The sequence below is a fragment of the Lissotriton helveticus genome, chromosome 12 (genome assembly GCF_964261635.1).
Source record: "Lissotriton helveticus chromosome 12, aLisHel1.1, whole genome shotgun sequence".
NCBI classification, from domain to species: Eukaryota; Metazoa; Chordata; class Amphibia; order Caudata; family Salamandridae; genus Lissotriton; species Lissotriton helveticus.
In genome coordinates this window covers 85810055-85832760 of record NC_136073.1, presented here as the reverse complement: position 1 = coordinate 85832760, position 22706 = coordinate 85810055, and the positions used below count along the sequence as shown (strand labels likewise).

Below are 22706 nucleotides of genomic sequence, written 5' to 3'. Positions count from 1 at the left end.
TGCCTCTTTCTTTTCCTTGGCTAACTTCCCTCGGCAAGAGCAACTAGGTGGTAGGGAAGCGAGGGCGCAGGGGGCACTGGGAGGGCAGGTTAGAGTGGATGGGTGGTGGAGGGTTGTACGTGGTGTAGAGAGCCATCCGGGCTCTCACATACATTGTATCCTTGCACGCACGCACGCACACGCAACCTTGGGGCGGGCTCGCCCCTCGGTATAAATAAACAAGCGGAAGACCGCTCGGGGTCTTTCCGGCTGAGTGCAAGCAAGTGTTGGTGTAATTATTCAGTGCACATCCATACACGTGGTAGGCCCAGCCTCACCATTCTACATTGGCGACGAGGCCGGTGTACCTGGATCCGCGTGTGTCTGCCTCGCGCGGCGGTGCCTGCCGCTGTGCTGCTCTGGCCCCCGTGCGCCTGAGACCCGCCCACGCGTCTCCCGTGAGGGTGCGCCTTCGGCTGGCGGGACTCGGGACCGGCGGAAGCTGACGTGCGGCTGGGTGAAGGTCCTGCGGGTGAGTGCTCATCTGCCCCGCTTGCGCGGCCCCTGCCTTCCGCACTCCGCCTGCCACCGCGGAGGAGGCGCGCCTGCTGACTGCAGGCCCGGCGAGCGCCACGTGACGACCCGCCCTGGGCCCGCCCTCGCTCTTCGAAGCTGCCGCGCATGAGGCGCCCTTGCAGAGGCGCGCGCTAGGCACGACGCCAGGCCCCTCCTGCTGTGCTCCTGCCCTCGTGGGGCGAAGGGACGTTCTCACGGACTGTGAGTCAATTAATGGGGACATTTGAAGGAAACAACACGATCAACAAAAACAAAATAAATAAATTAAAAAGGCAACAAGCATTGGCACATGCAACAAGGCATCTCCATTCACATTGGCTCCCACAAGGCCGTGCATCATTGTCCTTGCCGCCACAGCTGGTCCCTGGGGTCCTATCCATCGCCACTGCTGACTCTTCCCGCGTCACGCCCTAAGGCGCCTCGAAACGCTGCGTGGCCTGCGCCCCTGCCCTGCGCCTCACGCCGCCGCCATCCCGGAAAGCACCAGCAAGGCCAGAGTGACGCCTCGCCATGAACAACGGCGCTCCAGGAGCGGTCCAAGACGGGGCTGGCCAGCCCCCCCAGCCGGCTCTTCAGCAGCAGCCAGCTGCGCCCGCCGCTCAACCACAGGCTCAAGCACAGGCCGGAGCAGGCGCCCCTGCAGGTCCTCACGCACCCGCGCCCCATGCGCATCAACACGCCGGCGTAGCACCCATACCGCCATTCAGCGAATCAGCAGACCCGGCGACGGCGGCCGTCCGCTGGAGAGCATGGGTCGGACGCCTCAATCTGTACTTCAGGGGCACAAGAGAAACCGACGGTACGGTGAAGAGGTCGCACGAGTTGTCGGATGCCCGGGCGGAAGAGATGGAGGTCGCACTGCGCACCCCGGTGATCGCCCCGTCTGGGGCAAGGGCCCCGGCCATCAAGGAAGAGCGAGTGGAGGCGATCCAAAGAAGATTCCCGCCAGCAAGGCCGCGAGGTGGCCCGCCAAGGGACAGCCAGTGCGGGTACTGTGGTGTGGACCATCCTTCCACGGCCACGTGTGGTGCCAAAGGCAAGACGTGCCTCAAGTGTGGGCGCATGAATCACTTCGCTGCTGTCTGCCGGGGAGGGAAGTTCCGGGCAGCAGGCCCGCGCGCCAGAACGGTGACCCAACGGGTCCGACAACTGTCTCTTGACCAGGAGAGACCCCCTCCCGACACGGAGGCTCAAGACCGCCGGCCCAGATATGAGGACGACGAAGACGATGAGGTGTATGTCATCTCCTACGTGAGCCGGGCATCCACGAAAAGGCGACCGCCTCCAATGTGTTCCGTCTCAGTGGACGGGACGAGTGTCAACGCGCTGATAGACACAGGGGCGTCCGTGAACGTCATGGACTCGGACCAGTATGAGCGCATGTCCCCAAAGCCGACGCTGGCACCGTCCGCGGCACGCATCTACACCTATGGCGGGACAGAGCCCCTGCCTCTTCGTGGAGTGATTCAAACCACAGTAGTCAACGGAGAATATTCGACTGTGACCAGATTCCACATCACCGAGGGCAAGAAAGGCACTCTCCTGAGCTGCCACACAGCAGAGGATCTGGGACTGGTGTTTTTCGCCAACCAAGTACACCAGGCTCACGCTGACTTCATGTTAAAGGACTTCCCAGAACTGTTCAAAGGCCTCGGCAAGCTCAAGGGTAAAAAGTTTAAGCTACACATTGATGCGACGGTGAAACCTGTCGCTCTCAGACACCGGCGAGTACCGTTTAACCTCAGGCCCCAAGTTGAGGAAGAGCTTCGCAAGCTTGAGGAGTTGGGAGTGATCGAGAAAGTGTCGGGCCCGACACCCTGGGTCTCGCCCCTGGTGGTTGCCCCCAAACCGAAGCAGCCGGGAGCCATACGTCTGTGCGTGGACATGAGGCTCCCCAACACCGCTGTCAAGCGCGAACGACACATCACCCCCACTATGGACGATATTATAGCTGACCTCAACGGGGCGAAATGGTTTTCCAAATTAGACCTCAACTCCGGATATCACCAGCTGGAGCTAGAGCCGGCTAGCAGGTACATCACCACGTTTTCGACGCACGTGGGGCTGCGTCGCTACACTCGGCTCAGTTTTGGGGTCTCGTCGGCCGCCGAGGTCTTCCAGAACGCCATTCGCGAGGTGCTCTCCGGACTAAAAGGGGTGATCAACCTGAGTGATGACATCCTAGTTTACTCAACGACCCTAGAGGAGCATCACGCCAACTTGAGGGCGACCCTGCAGAGACTCGCCGATAGCGGCCTCACCCTCCACCGCGCTAAATGTGCCTTCTATCAGGAGTCAGTGGACTTCTTTGGATATATCTTTACGAGGGAAGGCCTTAAAGTTGACCCTAAGAAGGCCGAAGCCATCAAAGCGGCCAGCACGCCTAGAAGTCAAACAGAAGTCCGCAGTTTTCTGGGCATGGCCACATACTGTGGCCGGTTTATCCCGAACCTGGCCGACTTAGCGGAGCCTCTCCGTGCCCTCACCCGTGCTGATCAGAAATGGGACTGGACTGCTGCTGCACACAAGGCGTTCCAGGCCGTCAAGGCCAGTCTGCTTGACAACACCGTCATGGCCTACTTCCAGCCACGGAGACGGACCGAGTTGATAGTCGATGCCAGCCCAGTGGGATTGGGAGCCGTGCTGCTGCAGGAGTACAGGCCGGAAGAGTGGAAGCCTGTCGCCTATGCCAGCAAGGCCCTGTCCGACACGGAGACCAGGTATGCCCAAATTGAAAGAGAGGCGCTGGCCATCAAATGGGCATGCCAGCACTTTCACCTCTATCTCTGTGGACAGGACTTCACGGTGGTCACAGACCATAAACCCCTGTTACCCCTCTTTGCGGGAACATCCCGGCTTGCTCCCCCACGCATCGAGAGGTGGGCTGTCCAGCTGCAGGGTTACCGGTTCAAGGTGGTGTTCAGGCCAGGAGCACACAACCCTGCCGACTACTTGTCGCGTCATCCGGATGTCACACCCCCACCGGCCCTCGATGCTGAAGGAGATGAAGTGGAGGAAATAGTGCACATGGTCACCCTAGCGGCGTGCCCCGAGAACATGTCGCTCCAGGAAATTAGCGACGCCACTGCGACGGACGAGACCCTGGCGAAAGTTAGGGAGGCACTCGAAGGAAATCGTTGGGCCCATTTCCTTGATGGCGCTTCGTGCCTCCGGCCGGAGGTGCGTCATGCCAGGCAGCAGCTGTGGCAGATACGGAGTGAACTTAGCGTCGGAGATGAGGGGGTGGTGCTGCGTGGGCACCTAATCGTCATGCCCGAAAGCCTCCAGCAACGAGCCCTGAGCCTGGCTCACGTGGGACACCAAGGGATGGCAAAGACCAAGGCCCGCTTGAGGAGCAAGGTGTGGTTTCCCGCGATGGACAGCCAGGTGGAAGCCATGATACAGGCCTGCCACGCATGCACGATCACGGGCGGAGACCCTGCCCCAGCGCCCGTGCTCACGGAAGAAGCGCCCCAGGCCCCGTGGGCTCAACTCAGCATAGACTTTGGCAGCTTTCCAGACGGGCGGCACATGCTAGTGCTGGTAGACTCTTTTTCCAAATTCCCAGTTGTGGAAGTCATCGCATCCACTGCGTTCCCGCAGGTAAAGAAAGTCCTAAACCGAGTGTTTGCTACGATGGGGCTTCCTGAAGAAATCAAGTCCGATAATGGGCCCCCCTTTCAAGGGAGAGAGTTTCAGGCTTACTTGGAGGCTCTCCGGATCAAACATCGGAAAATCACACCCCTGTGGCCTCAAGCCAACGGGGAAGTCGAGAGGCTGATGCGGACATTAAACAGAGCGCTGCGGATTGCGGTGGATAACGGCGAAGACCCGGAGGCCGCCCTGGACGACTTCCTTGGAGCCTATCGGCAGACACCCCACTCAACGACAAAGTGTGCTCCCTCTCATGTTCTGTTCAAGCGAGCTCCAAGGGATGGCATTCCCACTGTCAACACGTGGGTGCCGGGAGAAAGGGACGCTGAGGCCATACAGGCCCGGCGACAGGCCACCAACATCAAAGCGAGCGCACATCGGCATGCCAAAGAACCAGCCCTCCGGCAGGGGGACACTGTCGTTGTCAAGGATCGCCATCCTGGGTGGAAGTTTCGGACTCCTTTTGAGCCAGAAGTGTGGACAGTGGAGCGAGTGCAAGGGACTATGATTACAGCTAGGAGGAATGGCCAAACCGTGACGAGGAATGCCTCATGTTTCAAGAAGGTACTGGACAATGTCAATGTGCGTCAACGGACCGAGGGAATGGAACATGGAGACCAAGAAAGCATGGACTTTGATAATTGTTCTGATCCAACACCTACTCTGCCGCGAATGGCCACCCCACCAAGGCCAGTGTCACCAGGCCCTGCGGTCGGGCGGAGTCAGCCAAGGGTCGAGGATGCGAGCGAGGGTCCGAGGACAACCCCGGCTGGGGTTGTCGAACTACCTCGGACCCAGGATCGTCGCTACAACCTGCGGCCCAATCCTAGGCCGAGTCAACGGTTGTTGGACTTTGCTTGTTCGTCTCCATGAGTAAGAGACTATGAATGTGCCTGCAGAAAGAGACTAAAATAAAGGAGGGATGTAGAGAGCCATCCGGGCTCTCACATACATTGTATCCTTGCACGCACGCACGCACACGCAACCTTGGGGCGGGCTCGCCCCTCGGTATAAATAAACAAGCGGAAGACCGCTCGGGGTCTTTCCGGCTGAGTGCAAGCAAGTGTTGGTGTAATTATTCAGTGCACATCCATACACGTGGTAGGCCCAGCCTCACCATTCTACACGTGGTGCAGATGCCACGGGTAAGATTTTATCACCTTCCTAAAGTTGAGGGGGTCAGAGACAGTTCAGGCCAGCGGATTCAGAGACGATTCAGAGGGGTTGGGGTGGGGGAGGGAGATGTAAGAGACGATGCTTGAGGTAACTGAATGGGAGTTTAACTTGAGGGGGCTGTTTCTGGGCCCGCTGAGCAAGGAAAGCGTGTTACTCAAGTAGTCACATTTTTCCAAAGGCAAATCTGGCTTTGTACAAATAATGATTTCTGATGCACATCCATTATTTAACCAGATTCCAGGGCAAGGCTTTACAGTTTGCTAAAAGAAAAAAAAAGACCATAATTCTTATTTTATAGTCCGTTATGTGCCGTTTTGAAACTACAGAGAACTAATTCGATGAAACGTATTAAAATAGAACAACGTTTATTAGTGGTCTCTCCCCCAAGAATTACAGGTGTCTCCTTACAGTTACGCACAACATGTTTTATTCATTCAGGTTTCAATAACATTCCCTAAATATGTTAAATATGGTCAAATGTTTCAAGGTCTCACTAGCCATATTGCATAACAAGCGCCTGGATACTCTCTTCGATGATTAGTGCGCTATACAAATCAATATAACACAGCATAACAACACCTCCAGTTTGGTAACTGACTTGTTGTGTGTTCCAGGAAGAAGTCACTGACTTATTTGGTCTTTTATAGCTTTATATTTACTATATAAGGGTAAGTCAGTATCTTACCATAAATCAGCCAATTTTCGTTCACCAACCACGGTTTATCAACTCCTAAATAAAATGAAAGTCCAATAGGATTATGAAATTCTTATTTATTGATTTAAATATATGTCTCTCTATTCATCTAATAAAGGTCAACGCTAAGAAAAACTGATGGATTGATCCTGAGAGAAACCGAAGAATATGCAAAGGAAATAGAAAAAAAAGTGTAACACCCATCTAAGAAAGGAGAATGTGAGCAAATAATACACGTTTGGGAGCCTTTCTAAAAAATATCAGAAAATCTCCCTGAAAATTTTTACAAGCCCTACACAGGTGATGTAGTCTAGAACTGAAGTGGAAAGGTGATTGGTGTGCAAATAAAAGGCAGCTGCGCAGAGCAATGTAGTCTAAAAACAGAACACGACAGACAAAAGGTGGCAAGACAGGGTATATTTTAAATGGATAGAATAAAGAAGACAATGTCGATGGCATAAAACATTCATAAACATAAGACACTGGAAAATGAAATGGTGACTTCTTTTTTCTGCCCTTTTGTTTTCTCTCTTTTTCCAGTTAATTATATCGATCTGTCGCTAGCCAATGCAAACACCCCCTGACATCCAATATCTGCAGGGTTACCCGGTGTGCAGAAGGCAGTGGAAGTTTGTCATTGGACAGCCAAAGGTACCTAAATGAGAGGTTACCTCACATGGCTGCTGAAGCCATAAAAACGCCGAAGTGAAATGTATTTATTTATCCCAGTAAAGGAAGAAAACAATTACATTGGCGGATTGAGAGGGTGTTTTAAAACGCCAATATTCTATGCTTTTATTAGAATATTGTAAATGTCCTTGTCATTTTTCTAGTGGCGCATATATTTTTTTACAATCAGTTTTGAGTAAAAATGAAGGTGAACGCGCGAAAGCGCTGTGTTGATGTTACAAAAGCGAGCAATACTGAAGCAGGGAATGTCTATTGTAGTTTGGGTAGGTAGGACCAGTCAGGAACTGCATTTGTATAGATTCTAATTTTACATCATGTTAATAAGTATTTTTGTAATGAAACCGTATGATGTATTGCTTCAGTAATTGGTAAATGTGTGCGTTTCGTTGATGATAATGTATAAGTAATATTCAGTTTGATTTTTATTGTGAAATATTTACGGGCTTTTATTTAGTGTTTTTGCTATGGTAGCCTGTCTAGAAAGCAAGAAAACCCTAACTATTTAATATAGCGTTTCACACTGCCTGTTTCAAGATTCTCTATTTTGGCAGGTAAGGGACATGGAAAATGGGTGTATTAAGTGATGTGTCCAAGAACACCCATTTATGTCAATTGTGGGACCTAGGGTTAGAGAATCGGGTATATTCATTGACATGCCCAAGATCACACATGTGGTCAAATGGGGGAGCTAGTGTTAGAACTCGAGTTTCAGGTTTCTTCAAGTCACAATGCATATGCTGAACTAAATGACTACTTAAAGATGTGTGTAGCTTGCATGGCCTCACAAACTCATGTAATTTTTGTTTTTTACGTTGTTTAATCATGGGCAGAAAACTCGAGCTTCGGTACCAAGGACAAGTGGACGATGGGGCGGTGAAACGACGGTCCGATTTCCAGGCCGCAGAAAAGATGGCCACCAGGAGGGTCAACACACCTCTCCTCTGCCGCAGAGTTGTCTTGTACCTGGTGGTCAGCCTGGCACCCTGGTCCGCCTTCCTGAGCCCGATGCCCAAGTGCCAGCTCCAGACAGCGGAAGTGAGTGGGTTCTCGAGGGACGGGGACATCCTGATTGGTGGAATCTTCCCCATCCATGACCCCAGCATCTATCCCGACAACACTTTCGAGCTGAAGCCTGCCCCGCCCACATGTCAGACGTAAGCAGACCCGTCTTCTGTACTGTTTTGCATTTTGTGCTCTTATTTATTTCCAATTATTAGACCAAAGGGAAACCTTTACTAAATATTCACACAATGCAGGGCAGCGAGGAAAGTTGCTGCATTGTGTGAAAGGGAGAAAGCAGTAATGCTCCATAGTTACCAAGATGTGCAGCATTCCTCCTTGCACTGCAGCCAAGCGCTAACACAGGCATCCGTGCACCATACTGCGCAACAGGCGTGATTTTGTTTTCTGCAGGAAGGGACACCTTTCTGTACAAAAACAACCCTCAGCAGCATTTTTCTCTTTCTATGTGTGCTTTAGAATGCAGCACACACGATACATGGTTAATCCTCACTTACTGTAGCATATTGAGGCATTCCTAGGTTTATGTTTTGTAAATCTGGGAGTTTGCCTTAATCCATGGTTGAATGCATTGGAACGCTTAAGTCCACCCATGGAACGGAAAGTTAGTTGAAATGTAACATGATGAAGCACAAGCAGCTGCCTTGCGTTACATTTCTTTGCAAAGCCATGCAAGACCACGCAAATCAAGTCTCGTGTGGCTTTATAAATATTACTGTCCTATTACTATCCTATCGTCGCCTTGAGCAATGCAAGGACAACTGAAAGGCTTCATAAATATTGGCCCTAGTTTCCACCTAGTGTCCACAGGGATGTCCTGGCCACAACCCCACTTCTGCCTTCTCCCCAAGAATATGTCCATTTTCTCTCCTTACACACATGTGTTTTTACTGGGTCTAAAGATCCAGACAAAGGCTGGGTTTTGCCTATTTTTCCATCTCTTAACAAGGGGCGCCGGCATGACAGAAGTGGAGTTCATTAAATGGAATGTGTGTAGATCTCAGTAATGGAGACACAGCAAGTATCACAGGTCAGGGTTGGAAGACTGGTTGGGTTGTGTGCTTCTAAGCACTGGAAACACAGAATCTGCCACGAAGGCTTGTGTAAAGGTCTCCGTACTGGCATGGCAGGTCTTGCCAGAGGTCAGTAATGAGGCTTAATGGGAAAGTTGCGTGTGAATCACAATATGGGAACCACAGAGGGGGCTGCAGGCCAGGACTGAGGTAGATTGGAAGGGCAGTGCAGGCCTGAGCACAGCAATTACAGAGGGTTACCCCAGTACATTGTAGGGCTGTGTGTGGGCCCCAGTACTGGAGCCACAGAGATTGCTGCAGGCCATAGCAAGGTCATGTTTATTTCAGGGACTTTGTTTCTGAGGGTGCTACAAGCTGTGCTTAATATAAGCTTCTGTGTGGCAGTGAGGCCCACTAGCTCTCATTTTGGGGACCAGGACGTCATTTTTTTTACAATAATCTGTTGGGGTGCCATAGGAGGGGGAATGAAGATTCAATGCTGGCTGGTGTAAAGTCATGTTCATGGCGCGGGGACGACTGCTGCGTGGGAGGAGAGGCTGAAAATCGCACACCCCGGGCACAATTTCAGATTATCCAGTGGTAACTGCATTAAATGGCAAGAGGAAAGTTGGGGTACACAGGGAAACGTGTAACTTCTAGAATAAGGAACAGCCTTGGCATTGAACACAGCTCGTGTGAGGCCTTAGATGAAGTTTTGTGCCACATCTTGTATCCGTTTTTGGTAGCCAGAGCTGAAATGCTGAGACCTGTTCTGGAGTGTCGGTTCCTGGAGGGTACAGCTAATGGTTGTGCTCACTTCAAGAAGCTCAGCTGGAATAGTGCTCCGAATCTGGAGTACTCCCTTCCAATCACTCCTCCTCACACCTCCCCCTCTCCTCTCTCTTTTAACTCCCCCACAGCACCTTGCTCGACCTCCCTTGCTGTCTCATTGCTCCTCTGCCCTCTCTCCTCCCCCCTTCGTCGTCTCTCACTCAAACGTGCTAGCTTAATTATTGGCAATCTTGTCAGCTTAATGCTAGCCCTCGCCTGCAGCAGCCCCTCGACCCCCTCCTACCCGTTTCATTCCTTCTCTGTCCTCTCTTTCCAGCCCTCTTTGTCCTCTCTTCCTTTCCCCACCTCACTCCCTCTCCTGCTGTCAATCCCTCCTGATCCACCCTCCCCTTACTCTCCCTCTCTCTTCAGCCCTTCTCCCTCTATTCCAGCGCCGACCTCCCTGCAGCTCTTGAACACTCCTGCTCTGTTCTCTCTCCTGCATCCTTTGTTCTTTCCCTTCTCTCCCTCTTCTTCTCACACTACCTTCTTTAACCTTTGTCCTCTTCTTTGATCTGGTTTCCCACCGTTACCGGCTCACTCTTCTTTTGTTCTCTTTCCTACTCACTCCATCCTCTCGTCCCTTCCTCTTCCTCACTCCCCCTATGCTCCCACTCCCTCCCCAGCATGCCTCCCTTCACCCCCTCTACCTCCATTCCGACTTTGCCCTTCTTCCTCCACCTCTTGACCACTGTGGCTCTCTCCTGTTTGTTGCACTTCCTGCTTTCCTCTTTCCCCTCTTCTCTTCCTCCCCTGCTCATCTGTTCCCTTCTTCCCCCATTACTCGAGTTGTTGTAACCACTCCCTACTCTTAGACACATGCCTCCACTGTCATGTTATCCACTTGACTCACATTGTCTAGGTTGTGTTACCTGTATAACTACTGAGTCATTTATGTTCTTCTTAAAGTGCTCTCAGACCGCTCTGTGCTTGGCCCTATGTGAAACCAATAAATACATAAATTAACACAATTTATGGAGGACGCTCCTATAGGGCTGCACCCCTTAATGGTGACTACATCCAATATGCACCGTTTTTGTATTATTGGTTACCTGATTGTTTTTTTGGTATTATATCTTTACATGACTGCTATCCTATTATGCTATTCACTTACTACTGATTACTATATTGTACCCAATAATCTGTTTAATCACCTTCCTGTTGCCCCTACCCCTGTTTCTGTAAAGCGCTCTGATATCTGCAAATATCTTGTTCGCGCTATATAAAACTTTAAAATAAATAAATAATAAATATCTCATCTTCAGTATTGTATCCATTTCTGGAGGCCACACTTAGACTATTGTGCCAGTTACCAACAGTGCTGCTGAACAATTTTCAGACAGGGGTTGCTGACATCAATGTTACATCACTGAAGTCACAGGGATTGTGAAAAGTACAAGTACACACAAGTATAGCAAATGAACCACGCCAATTTAGCAGGCGATTGAAAAAGATGCGCCATATGGACGGTGGTGCATTTTGAACACAAAGATTACTAAAGCAGGGTAGCACACTGATATTTACAGAAACCACCTTTTCCTTTTAAATGGCATCAACATTTGTAGGGTTTTTTACTGATAACACTGTATAGTGCACAAATGATAATATGCCGAAATCAGATTTCAGCAAATATTTCTAATTTGCACATTACCAATGGAAGTACAACTGGTGCTTTGTAAAGCGCTCTAAAAAGTGTCTTACTTTGTTTAACTCCTATTAAAGTCTAGATTTCTATCACACTTCAAAAGTACAAAAAAATGAGCTTCGTATTTTAAAAAAAAGCAGCAATTTGTCGGAAGACATACCCTGACATTAGACCTCCGCCTTTGAACACATGGCAAAAAAAAAAGCTAAAAATAAAATGTAAAGACATTTTTATTGCAGATTCACCTTGTAAACTCCAGTATTTTTAATTTGAGAGAACTGTGGCATACCCAGGACCCCTACTTCCAGCACCTAAGGTTAGCAATGGTCTTTTTTGGCGAGTTCGATCCAGTTTTGGAGGCCACATATAAAGGTTATGCATACAGATTTGAGGGCCAAGCTGGAGTAAAGTGTTCAGTTCTCAGGGACCCTTCGGGGGTATGGTGCCCAAGGGTCTCACCTAGGGTATTGCATCCAGTTCATGAGGCCACATTTGAAATCTTGTGCCAGGACCCAAAGGTCTCACCTAGGCATTTGTGCCCAGTTGTGGAGGCCGTATCTTGAGTGTGGTATTCAGTTCCAGAGCTCTCATTTGGAGTGCGGTGTCCAGTTCTGAAGGTTGCATCTCCTTAATAAAAGGAATTCCAAAAACAGACTGCTAACTCGACATTGGGCTTACTCCATACATCCTATAATGAGAACATTAGAAATGTAAATGTTTGCTGGTTGCAGAAATAAAGGCTTTATTAGTTAGACGTTTAAATTCATTAAGCAGGTAAACAAAATACAAGCCAATGTATTCTTGCCATTGGAAAGGCTCTGCAGTAAAGTTCATGCATGTTTTCCCAGGCTGCTTTGTAAGGCCACAAAACAACCACTTAGCATAAGGGATATTTTAAACGGATTGCTTAAAAAATATTCAGATTCATGGGCCCAGATTCAACCACACTTTCAGCCAGGCGTGTGTCACAAAAGTGATGCAAACCCAACACAATACGTTGTGCCGTGATTTACTTTCAAATGCATGTGTGTTGAAAAGTTGACTAAAGTAACACTACTTTGCATCAAGGGGCATTCCATGGGTGGTAACTCGGTGTTCCCATGTAATAACCCATGGGTTTAATCGCAAATCCCTATGAACTAAGATTGGTAGACAGAGAGTTGTGCTAAAAACCTATGCCTCCTCTGGGCAGGCATAAGGGTGGAGCAAGTTTGAAAACTTTCCACATTTTCCCAACTTTCCTTGTGTGCTGCACTGTAGAGCTTTATACTAAGTAAGACAAGCATTGACACACACAGTTACTGTACTGAAAGGGCCCTTTCCAGTGCAAGAATTATGTTTGACAGAAGGCACACTCCCTTGCACTATGGTGAAAGGTGTGTTATCACCCAAAGACACTCCTCTATCAATACCACTCATATGGGTTGGGTTGGAATATTGCAAGACATCCTTTCTAAGATACCTCCGGGGATATCAGCAAACCCTCAGTAAAATGTCACAAAACCAACCAGAGTCTGGGTAATCAAACTCCTCCCTATACAGAGAACTTCAAGTAGAAAAGCTCACAACAGAAGGCTGAAGTTTGCTCACTAAAGTGCCAAGACGAGGTCAGATAACTGGCGAAACTGTGCTAGGCAAATATCCAGTAACATTTGTAACATAAACAAATATTCTTTACAACATAGCAACACTTGGAAGCTTTCCTAATGCCATACATGTGGACACCTGAGTTTGATGATCAGAGCAGTGTAAGCTTTAAGTATTACTGAACTGACTGCATATGTTTCAGCAACTTTCAGTATGTGATTGTTGACCGCTTGTTGCAGGTTTGTGTATGATTACTACCTGTGGCTCCAAGCCATGGTGTTCTCCGTTGAGAGCATTAACAGAAACTCTGGCCTCCTGGCCAATGTCACCCTGGGCTTCCATATTTACAACTCCTGTCGGATGCTGTGGCCAGTGCTGGAGGGGACCCTGTGGATACTCACCGGACGAGGGCAGCCGGTGCTGAACTACCAGTGCTGGGGGAAACGACAACCAGTTGCCATCATTGGAGACTCACTGTCATCACGCTCAATCCTCATGGCACGGATCCTTGGCCTGTACAGGTACCCTCAGGTAAGAAGAGGACCTGTTATGCAGGATGCAGGTCTGTCGGTGGCAGAGACAGACGCATCCACTGGCGTGAGCTGGCTGCTGTGAAAGAGCAATTTTAGTCTGGCGCTAATTGCTGCTGCTAATGCTGCTATATTGAATTGTTTTACCTGCATGAATTTTTAAAACTTTTAAAATTGGCTACCACTTCATAACTGTTTAAAATCAAAATAATTGTGTGAACTCACTGTGTTCAAACTTCTGAAGCCCGCCCCGGTCCGCCGCGTCCTTGTGGGCGTTTGAAAGCAGAGGGTGAGGCAGCCCAACACTTCCGGGCTCTGCAGGAATCAGGTTAGCACTCTAGTCGCGCTGTCCCGTCACTGTGCTTCATTAACCACTATAAATGCAGGGGAAGCAGCGGCCACGCAGCAGGCGCGCCGATGGCGCGCCGAAGGCATGCCAAAGGTGGGCCCGTCTGCGCCCGTCCGCGACTGTACGCGGCCAAGGGCCAGAACCCCTGCAAGTGGCGATCGAAGAGGATCAGGTAGAGTGTCTTATTCCAAAGAACAACTTCTCTACTTGTGTCCTAAAACCAAAATAAGTTGTGAGCATAAATTTCAGGCAGATACTGTACCATTCTGCTGCCATGAATGCTCTTTCATCTCCTGCCCCCTTAATGATATGCGGAAAGAGGTCGGCAACAGTCAAAATGCTTTTGCTGAATTGCCGCTCTTTGAAAAAGTACACAGTCGAAATCCACGAATTAATAGTGGATCGTCGGCTTGATGTGCTTTTTCTTACAGAAACTTGGTTAGATGAAACTTCATCTCCAGAAGCCCTTGACGCCATTCCTTCGGGGTACTGCTTGCTTAGAGTGGACCGAGGGCTCCAGAAGGGGGGTGGAATTGCGATCATTCATAGAAAGGAGTTAATCTGCACCTTGGAACAGGTTAAGATTCTGAATAGTGAGGCAGGACGCTTTACAATAAATATTACCCCCAAAAACATTATAAATGGCTATCTGATTTATCGTCCCCGGGCACGGCGGCAACGTTCAGTGACAGTTTGGTAGATATTGTTACACAACCGGCAATACGCTATAAGCGGCTCCTCATTTTGGGAGATTTAAATCTACATTTTGAGAATGCTGATTGTAAAGAGGCGCAAGCTTTAACGGGGGCATTGAACTCCATGATGTTAGAACTTCAATTATTATCACCCACACATTAACAAGGCCATCTGCTAGACCCCATATTTGCCAATTGGGACGAACTGACTATGTCCATCCCGATTAGAATCCCATGGTCGGACCACTGTCTTGTCCCTTTTGAGGCGAAATATGACCCAAATGTAGCTAAATTGACTAAGACCTTGTCTTATAAGCATAGAAATTGGAAAAAATGTACACAGGAAGCGTATAGACTGTCTCTGCTGGATGAGCCGCCCCCTCGGAGCGGCACATTGAATGAGGCTTGGCTAGCTTACGAGGAGTGGATGGCAAAGGCCTTAGATACATTGGCTCCTTGGACTAGTAAAGCACCAGTGAGACCAACTAAAACAGCTCCCTGGTTTAGCAAAGAACTCAAAGAAGCTAAAGCTACCAGCAAAAATTTAGAACGCTGTTGATGAAATAATTATGATATAGGATGTAAGCAACACTATAGAGTGGAGCTAAACAAGTACCATAAAATGATTAGAGTCGCAAAGGGAAAGTTCTTCAGGGAAAGAATTGAAACGGCGGATAACCCATCTAAAGAACTATTTGCTATCTATAAAGAGATCACAGTCTCGGATAGATTAACAACCCAAGACACCTTCTCTGATGAACTATGCGACTCAATCGCAGACCACTTTGTCAACAAAGTGGAACAAATACATGCTTCATTTACAGTTGGGACAGATGGATCCCTGAACCAGAGTGATATGGGCAGGAGCCTGGCACTAACCTCACACTTAAAATGTTTTAAAGTTCCAGATAGACAGGCAATGCTAAGCATTGTAAAAAGTGTCAGTCAGGCTCCCCGAATGATGCAGCTCCAACTAAATGCTTCAGTGGCATCCTTAATGAGGTGATAGATCACATTAGTCACTTGACTACCTTGTCTTTTCAGGAATGCCTTGTACCAGAGGCATGGAAAAGAGCACAGGTAATTCCCCTGAAAAAGAAAACAAATTTACATGTGTCCCAACTTCAGAATCTACTTCCTATATCACTGCTTCCATTCTGTATGAAGGTAATAGAGAAAGTAGTTAATTTGCAGCTTATGGATCTCCTAGAGAAAGGCCATCTCCTACACCTGACTCAATCTGGATTTAGAGCGAGATATTCAACAGAATCAGCCATCCTATACTCCACAGAACTATAGAGACAGACAGCGGATGAGGGACAGACAGCAGCGTTGGTACTTTTAGATCTAAGTGCGGCATTTGACACCGTGTCGCACACCACACTGCTGACACGGCTGTCAGAGGTAGGAGTGGTAGGAGCAACCTATGAGTGGATAAAGTCCTTTCTGGAGAATAGAAGCTTTCAAGTCCACTGCCCCCCATTTAAATCCTCGTCTAGACAGCTGAAGCATGGGGTTCCACAGGGCTCTAGTTTGAGCCCAACATTATTCAACCTTTATATGGAACCCCTTGCCCGCATAGTGGAATCATTTGGTGTAGATATCATTACCTACGCCGATGATACCAACTAATGATCACCCTTACCCAGGGCCAGAGTGAGGCAGCTGTAAACTTTTCCACCTGTCTGACAACGGTGGCAAGTTGGATGAACAATAACTGTCTACGTCTTAATGGGGTTAAGACAGAGGTGCTAATAATTGGGAGAACCCCTTCCATATGGTCATCAGCTTGGTGGCCGGCAGAATTAGGTCAGACCCCTGCCCCGACAGAAACAGCAAAGAACTTAGGAGTCCTGTTGGATTCAGAGCTTTCGTTTGGGAAGCATATCACAAAAGTGACAGGCAGGTGTTATGCAATTCTCAAAACCTTACGGAAGGTACTAGATCTCCTGCCCATCAGTACTAGGAAATCCTTGATTCACGCCCTAGTTACCCCACACTTAGACTATGGAAATGCTCTGTGTATTGGTCTTAGTCAGAAGGGGCTAAAGCAGCTACAAAGAGTCCAAAATGCGGCTGCACGTTTGGTGCTGAATCTGCCGAGAAAGCATCAGGGAAGCAAGCTTTAGTGAAGTTACACTGGCTACCCATCAGAGAGCGTATTTTATTTAAAGCATTATGCATCTCCCATCGCATAGCCCACGAGAAAGGACCGTCCTATTTGAAAAAGCTCCTAACCATTCACCACCCTAAACGAAATCTCAGGTCGTTAGGGAGTATGTTGTTCACAGTGCCCCGCATCTTTAGGGCAAGAATGGGAGGCCGATCATTTCGTTATCTGGCGGCTAGTCACTGGAACAAACTCCCCATTGAACTACGAATGGAACCATCTGAGATGAGGTTTCTCCTAAAGTTAAAGACCCATCTCTTCCCCCGCATATGAGAGCATGTGCTTAGCCTGTCACAGTCTTAATTGCTCTTTTCAGTGGTGGGCTCTCTGGGGCGGATTGTATCCACAGCGCGGGGACACACTGTTTTGAGTGTAACCAGGCGCTCTACAAATGGTTTTATTATTATTATTTTATTATTATGTGACAGTTTTGACATTATGTTCATATTATAGATCCTGCACACAGCAGCTTTAGGGTCATTCCCTTGAGTACTTTCTTGTATAGACCCACTAGACCCATCAGCTTCAGGGGCATCCCCTGCTCTGCGGTGGACCCTGGCCGCACACTCCTCAACAAATTGGTACTTGTCCTTTATGTGGTCATCCCTTGTTGGGTACATAGAAGGTATCAAGCTGGCAGGGCCCCACAATTCATAGTTATCAACGACCAACATCTGAGAGATGGGAAAAATAAAGGGAGATAAATCAAAATAATCCAAATTAATTTAAGGTCTTCTGAAAAATGCGGATAAGAGAGAGCAATATGCCTGTATGGGATACACATTTCTCAGAGACAAGTATGAGATTCATAAAATTAATAGGGAGGGTAAAACCAAATATAAGCGAGGAGGCATAGCTAGCTTCTCAGCGCACAAGCCAAACTATCAAAAGGCACTACTTATGAATAAAGAGGCTAACAGCTTGCAAAAACAGGATGAACATCTTTAATATTAAAAGGCATTTAATTATTTTTTTGATATCTGATAACATTTCAGTGCAACATAAAACATCATGTAACTGAATATTATTAAACTTCCTAAGTATTACACAAGAAATTAAAAAAAAATGCACAATTTCCTGACGCTATGTTTTGGAGTGTGAATATGCTGGGATTGGCTAAATCCATTCTCTGCTAGCTCTAGGAATACTGGTGCTTGATGCATTACTTGACTAAAGGCCACACTATGTGGTTAGAGCATGCTGTCCCCAATGGGATGTGTTGCCCACAGAACCACGGTGCAGATGATGCCATAGAACTTACTAAAGCTACCTAGTGTATTTCCTTAATGGTAATAAACATTTGATATATTTTTCATATTAATGATACTACTTGGCATTATAATTTTTTTAAGTCAATGTGATTTATGATCTAGGTGTTCTTTCTCACATCGACCTCCAAGAGTCAGCTTTAACTCTTCAACATCTCTGAACCTTGAAAGGCATAGAGAAAAGAGGGGCTACTTTCTTATTCAGAGTGCTTGCAGTAGTGCCTGGTTCCTGTGTAAACAAGGTTAGCAATAGTTTTCACCAGGGTTGCCTAATTGTCTGATAGATTGACAAACCATGGAAAACTAGCCTGACAAAGATTTCTAGCAAAATTGTTCTCTTCGCAGATCATTGATATGCCCGGGTGAAGGACATGTTGAGAGGGTGGTGGAGGGAAGGCCATTAAGTGAGGCTTGTTTAATGACATTGAGTGTGGAAACTGGGCCATGAATTAGTACTTGAGTCATGGAAAAGTTGAAACTCAACTATTTCAATAGCATTAATGTTTTGACACACCAGACAGTCTATGGCTTTTAACTCCTTCCGTGCTCCCGTCAGCCATTGGCTGTCGCGAGCACTACCTGGCTTGTGCTGATAATGGCCATCAGCCGACGCGGCCCTGCCCACTCCTTAGAACGCCCGCACTGTGCCGAAATAACGGCCACGGTAAACAAGTTAAACAATGGCCTCAGTCATCAGAGACTTTGAATTGAATTTGTGTGTCATTGCTCACATGTTGTACCCTAGCTAAAGTTCTTAAAGATATCTGTATGTGGGGTCGTGTAGTGTTAAAAAAGTAGTGGTGGGCGTAACTTGCATAATTCCAAGTAGTGTAATCATGTGGAATTATGTAATAATTCCATATGATTACTGCGAGAAGAGTAATTCTGCATTTAGTTAATTTCTTTTACGCAAAAATGCCCCCTCGCATCCAAAATGTTAAGAAATTGTGCTGAATGCAACAGAAAATTAATAACAAGTACGGGCAGCCACTTGCACCCTCTAAATATGCTTCTAGGGTAGGATTTTCTCCCAACTTACTAACGCATTTAGCACTATTTTCTTAGAGAAAAATGCACCCTTCCATCCAAAATGAACACAAACATGCATTTTGCATTGAGAAACAGTTCTAAATTAAACATCTCCCTAAATATGTTCTCTTAGTAGGATTGTCATCCCCCCAAATCACTCTTAATAAAGTGAGCAGGAGTAATTGCATAGTTATCCATAATTCCACATCAAAGAATAACACAGAATTAACAAACTCAGGGGCATATTACCAAGGGTGGCGATAGGCAATTATCGCCGGTTTAGCGGCCGTTTTCAGCCGCTAATTGGCGATAATTCATCGCTCTATTAGCAAGCTGTCGCTAGCTGATGTTAGCGACAGCTTTTAGGCGATAGCAATCGGATTGGGACCCGCTTTCCATGTCAGAGATATTTATCGCTAATGACATGCAAAGAAGGCGTACCCAACCTGTGAGCGACTGAATGGAGTCCCTAACATCGCTATCGCCTATTAGCAAGGCAGGCGTAGCGATGGAAATATTCCCGCTATCGCCAAAAAACAACGCCTGCTCAGATCAGTTCTTAGCCATGGTATCCAATGGGAGGTGGATAACATGGCTGAGAGCATTTCGTCGCTAATGCGTGAATATCGCTGTATTCTCAGTGATATTCACGCATTTCGCCGCTATCGCCGGAAAATTTATCGCTTTGGAGATAAACGTTGCTAACAGCAAGTTTTCTCAGCGATCAATTCCGGCGATGCTCAGTGATAAAAAAATCGTCGCTAAGCCTATTTAGCGATAAATATCGCTACTTGTTGGTAATATGCCCCTCACTCCAGTGTAATTCATATTCTGCTCAGGCCAATTAAAAAGGTTTGGGGCTAGAGCTGATCCTGGGTGGTCAGGTATAGTGAATGATTAGGATGGAAATGAGACTAGGTTTATGTGCTGGGAGTGAGATAGAAATGAAGAAAACTACATGAGGGTAGTTCCATCAACAACACAGTAGTCTATAAATGAATCACAATGTATGCCATAAACTATTGTGGCAAACACCACTAAAAATAAATTTAAAAAACAAAAAAAAAGTATGTTCTTGATGCTGAGCAATGAGTGAGTTTCTTGGATGTTGAGGGTAGTGCTCTCTGTATTTCAAGAAGGGTGGAATATGGGTTGAGAGAAGCACGGAATATAGTGCTTTTTCAGTATGCTCACAACTCAATCCTGGCACCAATTTCAATAATTGGGTTCAGCAAGGAAGAGCAGATATCTGATTTTGGCTGTTAAGAGGTTTTGGATCTGCACTCATCTTCGATAGTGGAGTAACGGTGGGTGTTTGAGTGGCAGTGAGGCGTTACCATATTTAAGAGAGGAATTAGTAACTTTGGTCATGATTGGATACAAATCTTTGGGAGAGTTTGATACACTAAGCATTCCATCTTTCTCAGCTATCAGCACAAGAACACAGATGATCTTGCTTACTTCTGATTCTTGAATGTAAGATCATTCAAAGGTTTTGATGGTGCATGAGGTTTGTGCATGATTACTGCCTGTGGCGCCAATCCACGGTGTTCGCTGTTGAGAACATTAACAGAAACACTGGCCTCCTAGCCAACGTCACCTTCAGCTTCCCTATTTACAATTTCTGTTGGATGCTGTGGCCAGTGCTGGAGGGGACCCTGTGGATACTGATAGGATGAGGGCTGCCGGTGCTGGCACATGAGGTTGGTGCAACCAATGGAGCCAGAAGAGTAAGAGAGAGGGTCAAAGGGTGGGTATTTGTCATCAAAGTTGGGCATGGGGTCATCACATAGTGATGGGAATATTGCCTTGGGGGAAGGAGTGGTATAGGAGGTTGTCAGCTTCAAATAGGCCTTGAAGAACTGTTTGGCAGGCACTCATGCTTTATCAAAGTGTGTTTGACAGTAAAGGTTTTCGATAAAAAAGAGCATGGTGATCTCCCTGTGGTGAATGAGGCAAGCCGAATGACCAAAGGCCAGATTATGTTTGATAGAGCGTTTTCCAGGCAATCTACCATGGCATTTTAGGAGGTGAAAGTCATTAGGATTTTGTTTTTGCTGGAAGAGGCGTCAGGGTCTAGTCTTGTGCTATCAACATTGCATACACAGCAGTGCAAGACCCAAATCTGACACAAACGGCACCTGTGGAACTTTAATATAAGCAGCCAAGGCCTGTCAGCTTTCTATGTTTCAGTGACAATGATAAATAAGCAGATCTTTCAATAAATTAGAGTGCACTTGAATGTTGGTTTGCAGAAATTTCTCTTTTGCCATTGGTTCACCAGCATTCTCCAGCCTCATGTTTCTGGGACGGGCCCCCTCCAGAATGACCCTTATCTGTTCTTCTGTGTGCTTACATATTTAGCCCAATACTTGAAGAGTTAGATACCCTGTTATCTTCTCTGAAATAGATGGTATGCATTACTAGAGCTAAGCTTGAGGTGCTCAAGCTCCCTTAAAAGTAGGGTGGATTGGGTCGTATTAGTTTTGAACTGCACTTCCTCATCTCACTGTTACAGTACTAGATGGATTGGTTGGATACTGATGAGAAGCAGAAAAAATCCCTGTAAAATGTTTATATTCCTTGCGAATGAGCAACTATTGCAGCATATGTGTGGAAGAAAGGGATGTGGACAAAGCTTGTGAAATTACCTTTCTAACATGGTGAGCTATTCAGGGGTTACAGTGTAAGCTTCCCAATATAAGATGTCAGTTATACATTTCCTGTGATGTCAGTTTGAGGTTAAAGAATATATAAAGGAGGAATCACTGAGTGATAAGAGTGGCGTAACAAACTGATCGCTTATTTTTCTTTGCGTTTATCGCCAGCATGATACACGTTTGTCCCTGATTTTTGTTCCTTGCAGCAGGAATTTGCTTTTGATGTTTTTTGGATGCCTTGCCTTGGCGCATTTCTCTGCCTTGGTGTTAGAGAAAGTTTATCTATTTCTGCATTATTCTTCATCTTCAGTCAAGAGCTGGAAGATTGCCGGAAGGGTTTTTACACTTGTAGATCTTTCCTCCTAGTCAGGGACCTCCTAAGGAGACTCATGACACCTTTCACATGTTCTATTAGGAGAAGATTGGGACAGTGACTAATGGAAGGTATTTCCCTTTTTATGATCAATCAAGAAGGAAACCTGATGGGCCTTACAGCATCTAGTCCTTGACAGACTATGGCAGTGACTCCATAGGTTTAATGGTGCTATGGATGCTTCAAAGGAACTAGTGTTATTGTTACACCATGAAAGCTCAGTGTTAAGGCAGATCTTGGTTTCAAGATCAGCAGACATTCCAGTAGTTCCTTCAAGTGTCTAACAATTTTCTGGGACGCTATTGAAGTTAAGAGCATTTTGCATAATTTTGCAAAATTCTATGATGACATAGTAAAGGTGAGATACTTGATTGGATACCTTACTAGACCTGCCTAGGCCTAGGCAACTCCTTTAATAAAAATTTTGGGTGCCTGGGTAGAGACTTGTGGTACCATATTATATTCATTTAGATAGATTGGACGTTTTGACTTATGAGAGCCAATAGCAGCTAAAACTACTTGGGTGGAAAGAACTCAAATTACTATTTTTGATGAGGTTTGAAAGACGAAATTAAGGACAAGTTGATTATTTTGCAGCATTCTATTTAATGTTCTGAACTCATTGATTTAAGGCTATTCATTGAAAATCGATTATATGAAAAACGGAAGACCCGGGGAAGCTTAATTAAATTTTATTAGAGTTTCTCCTTTTTTCACAAAGATGTTCTGGTAGAACCATTGCCTCAAGAAGAACTTAGGTTGGTTGG

The 22706-nt window shown here is 46.9% G+C and overlaps 1 protein-coding gene across 1 annotated transcript in view; it reads left to right on the top strand.

The window, feature by feature from the left end:
* Positions 1–1065: 1065 nt before the first annotated feature.
* Positions 1066–22706, top strand: part of LOC144797886 (vomeronasal type-2 receptor 1-like) — a 72506-nt gene continuing 50865 nt past the window's right edge. The window contains exons 1-3 of the mRNA XM_078668688.1: positions 1066–1544; positions 7600–7923; positions 13105–13396. Coding sequence (XP_078524814.1) covers positions 1066–1544; positions 7600–7923; positions 13105–13396 — 1095 coding nt within the window. The remainder of the gene's footprint in view (positions 1545–7599; positions 7924–13104; positions 13397–22706) is intronic.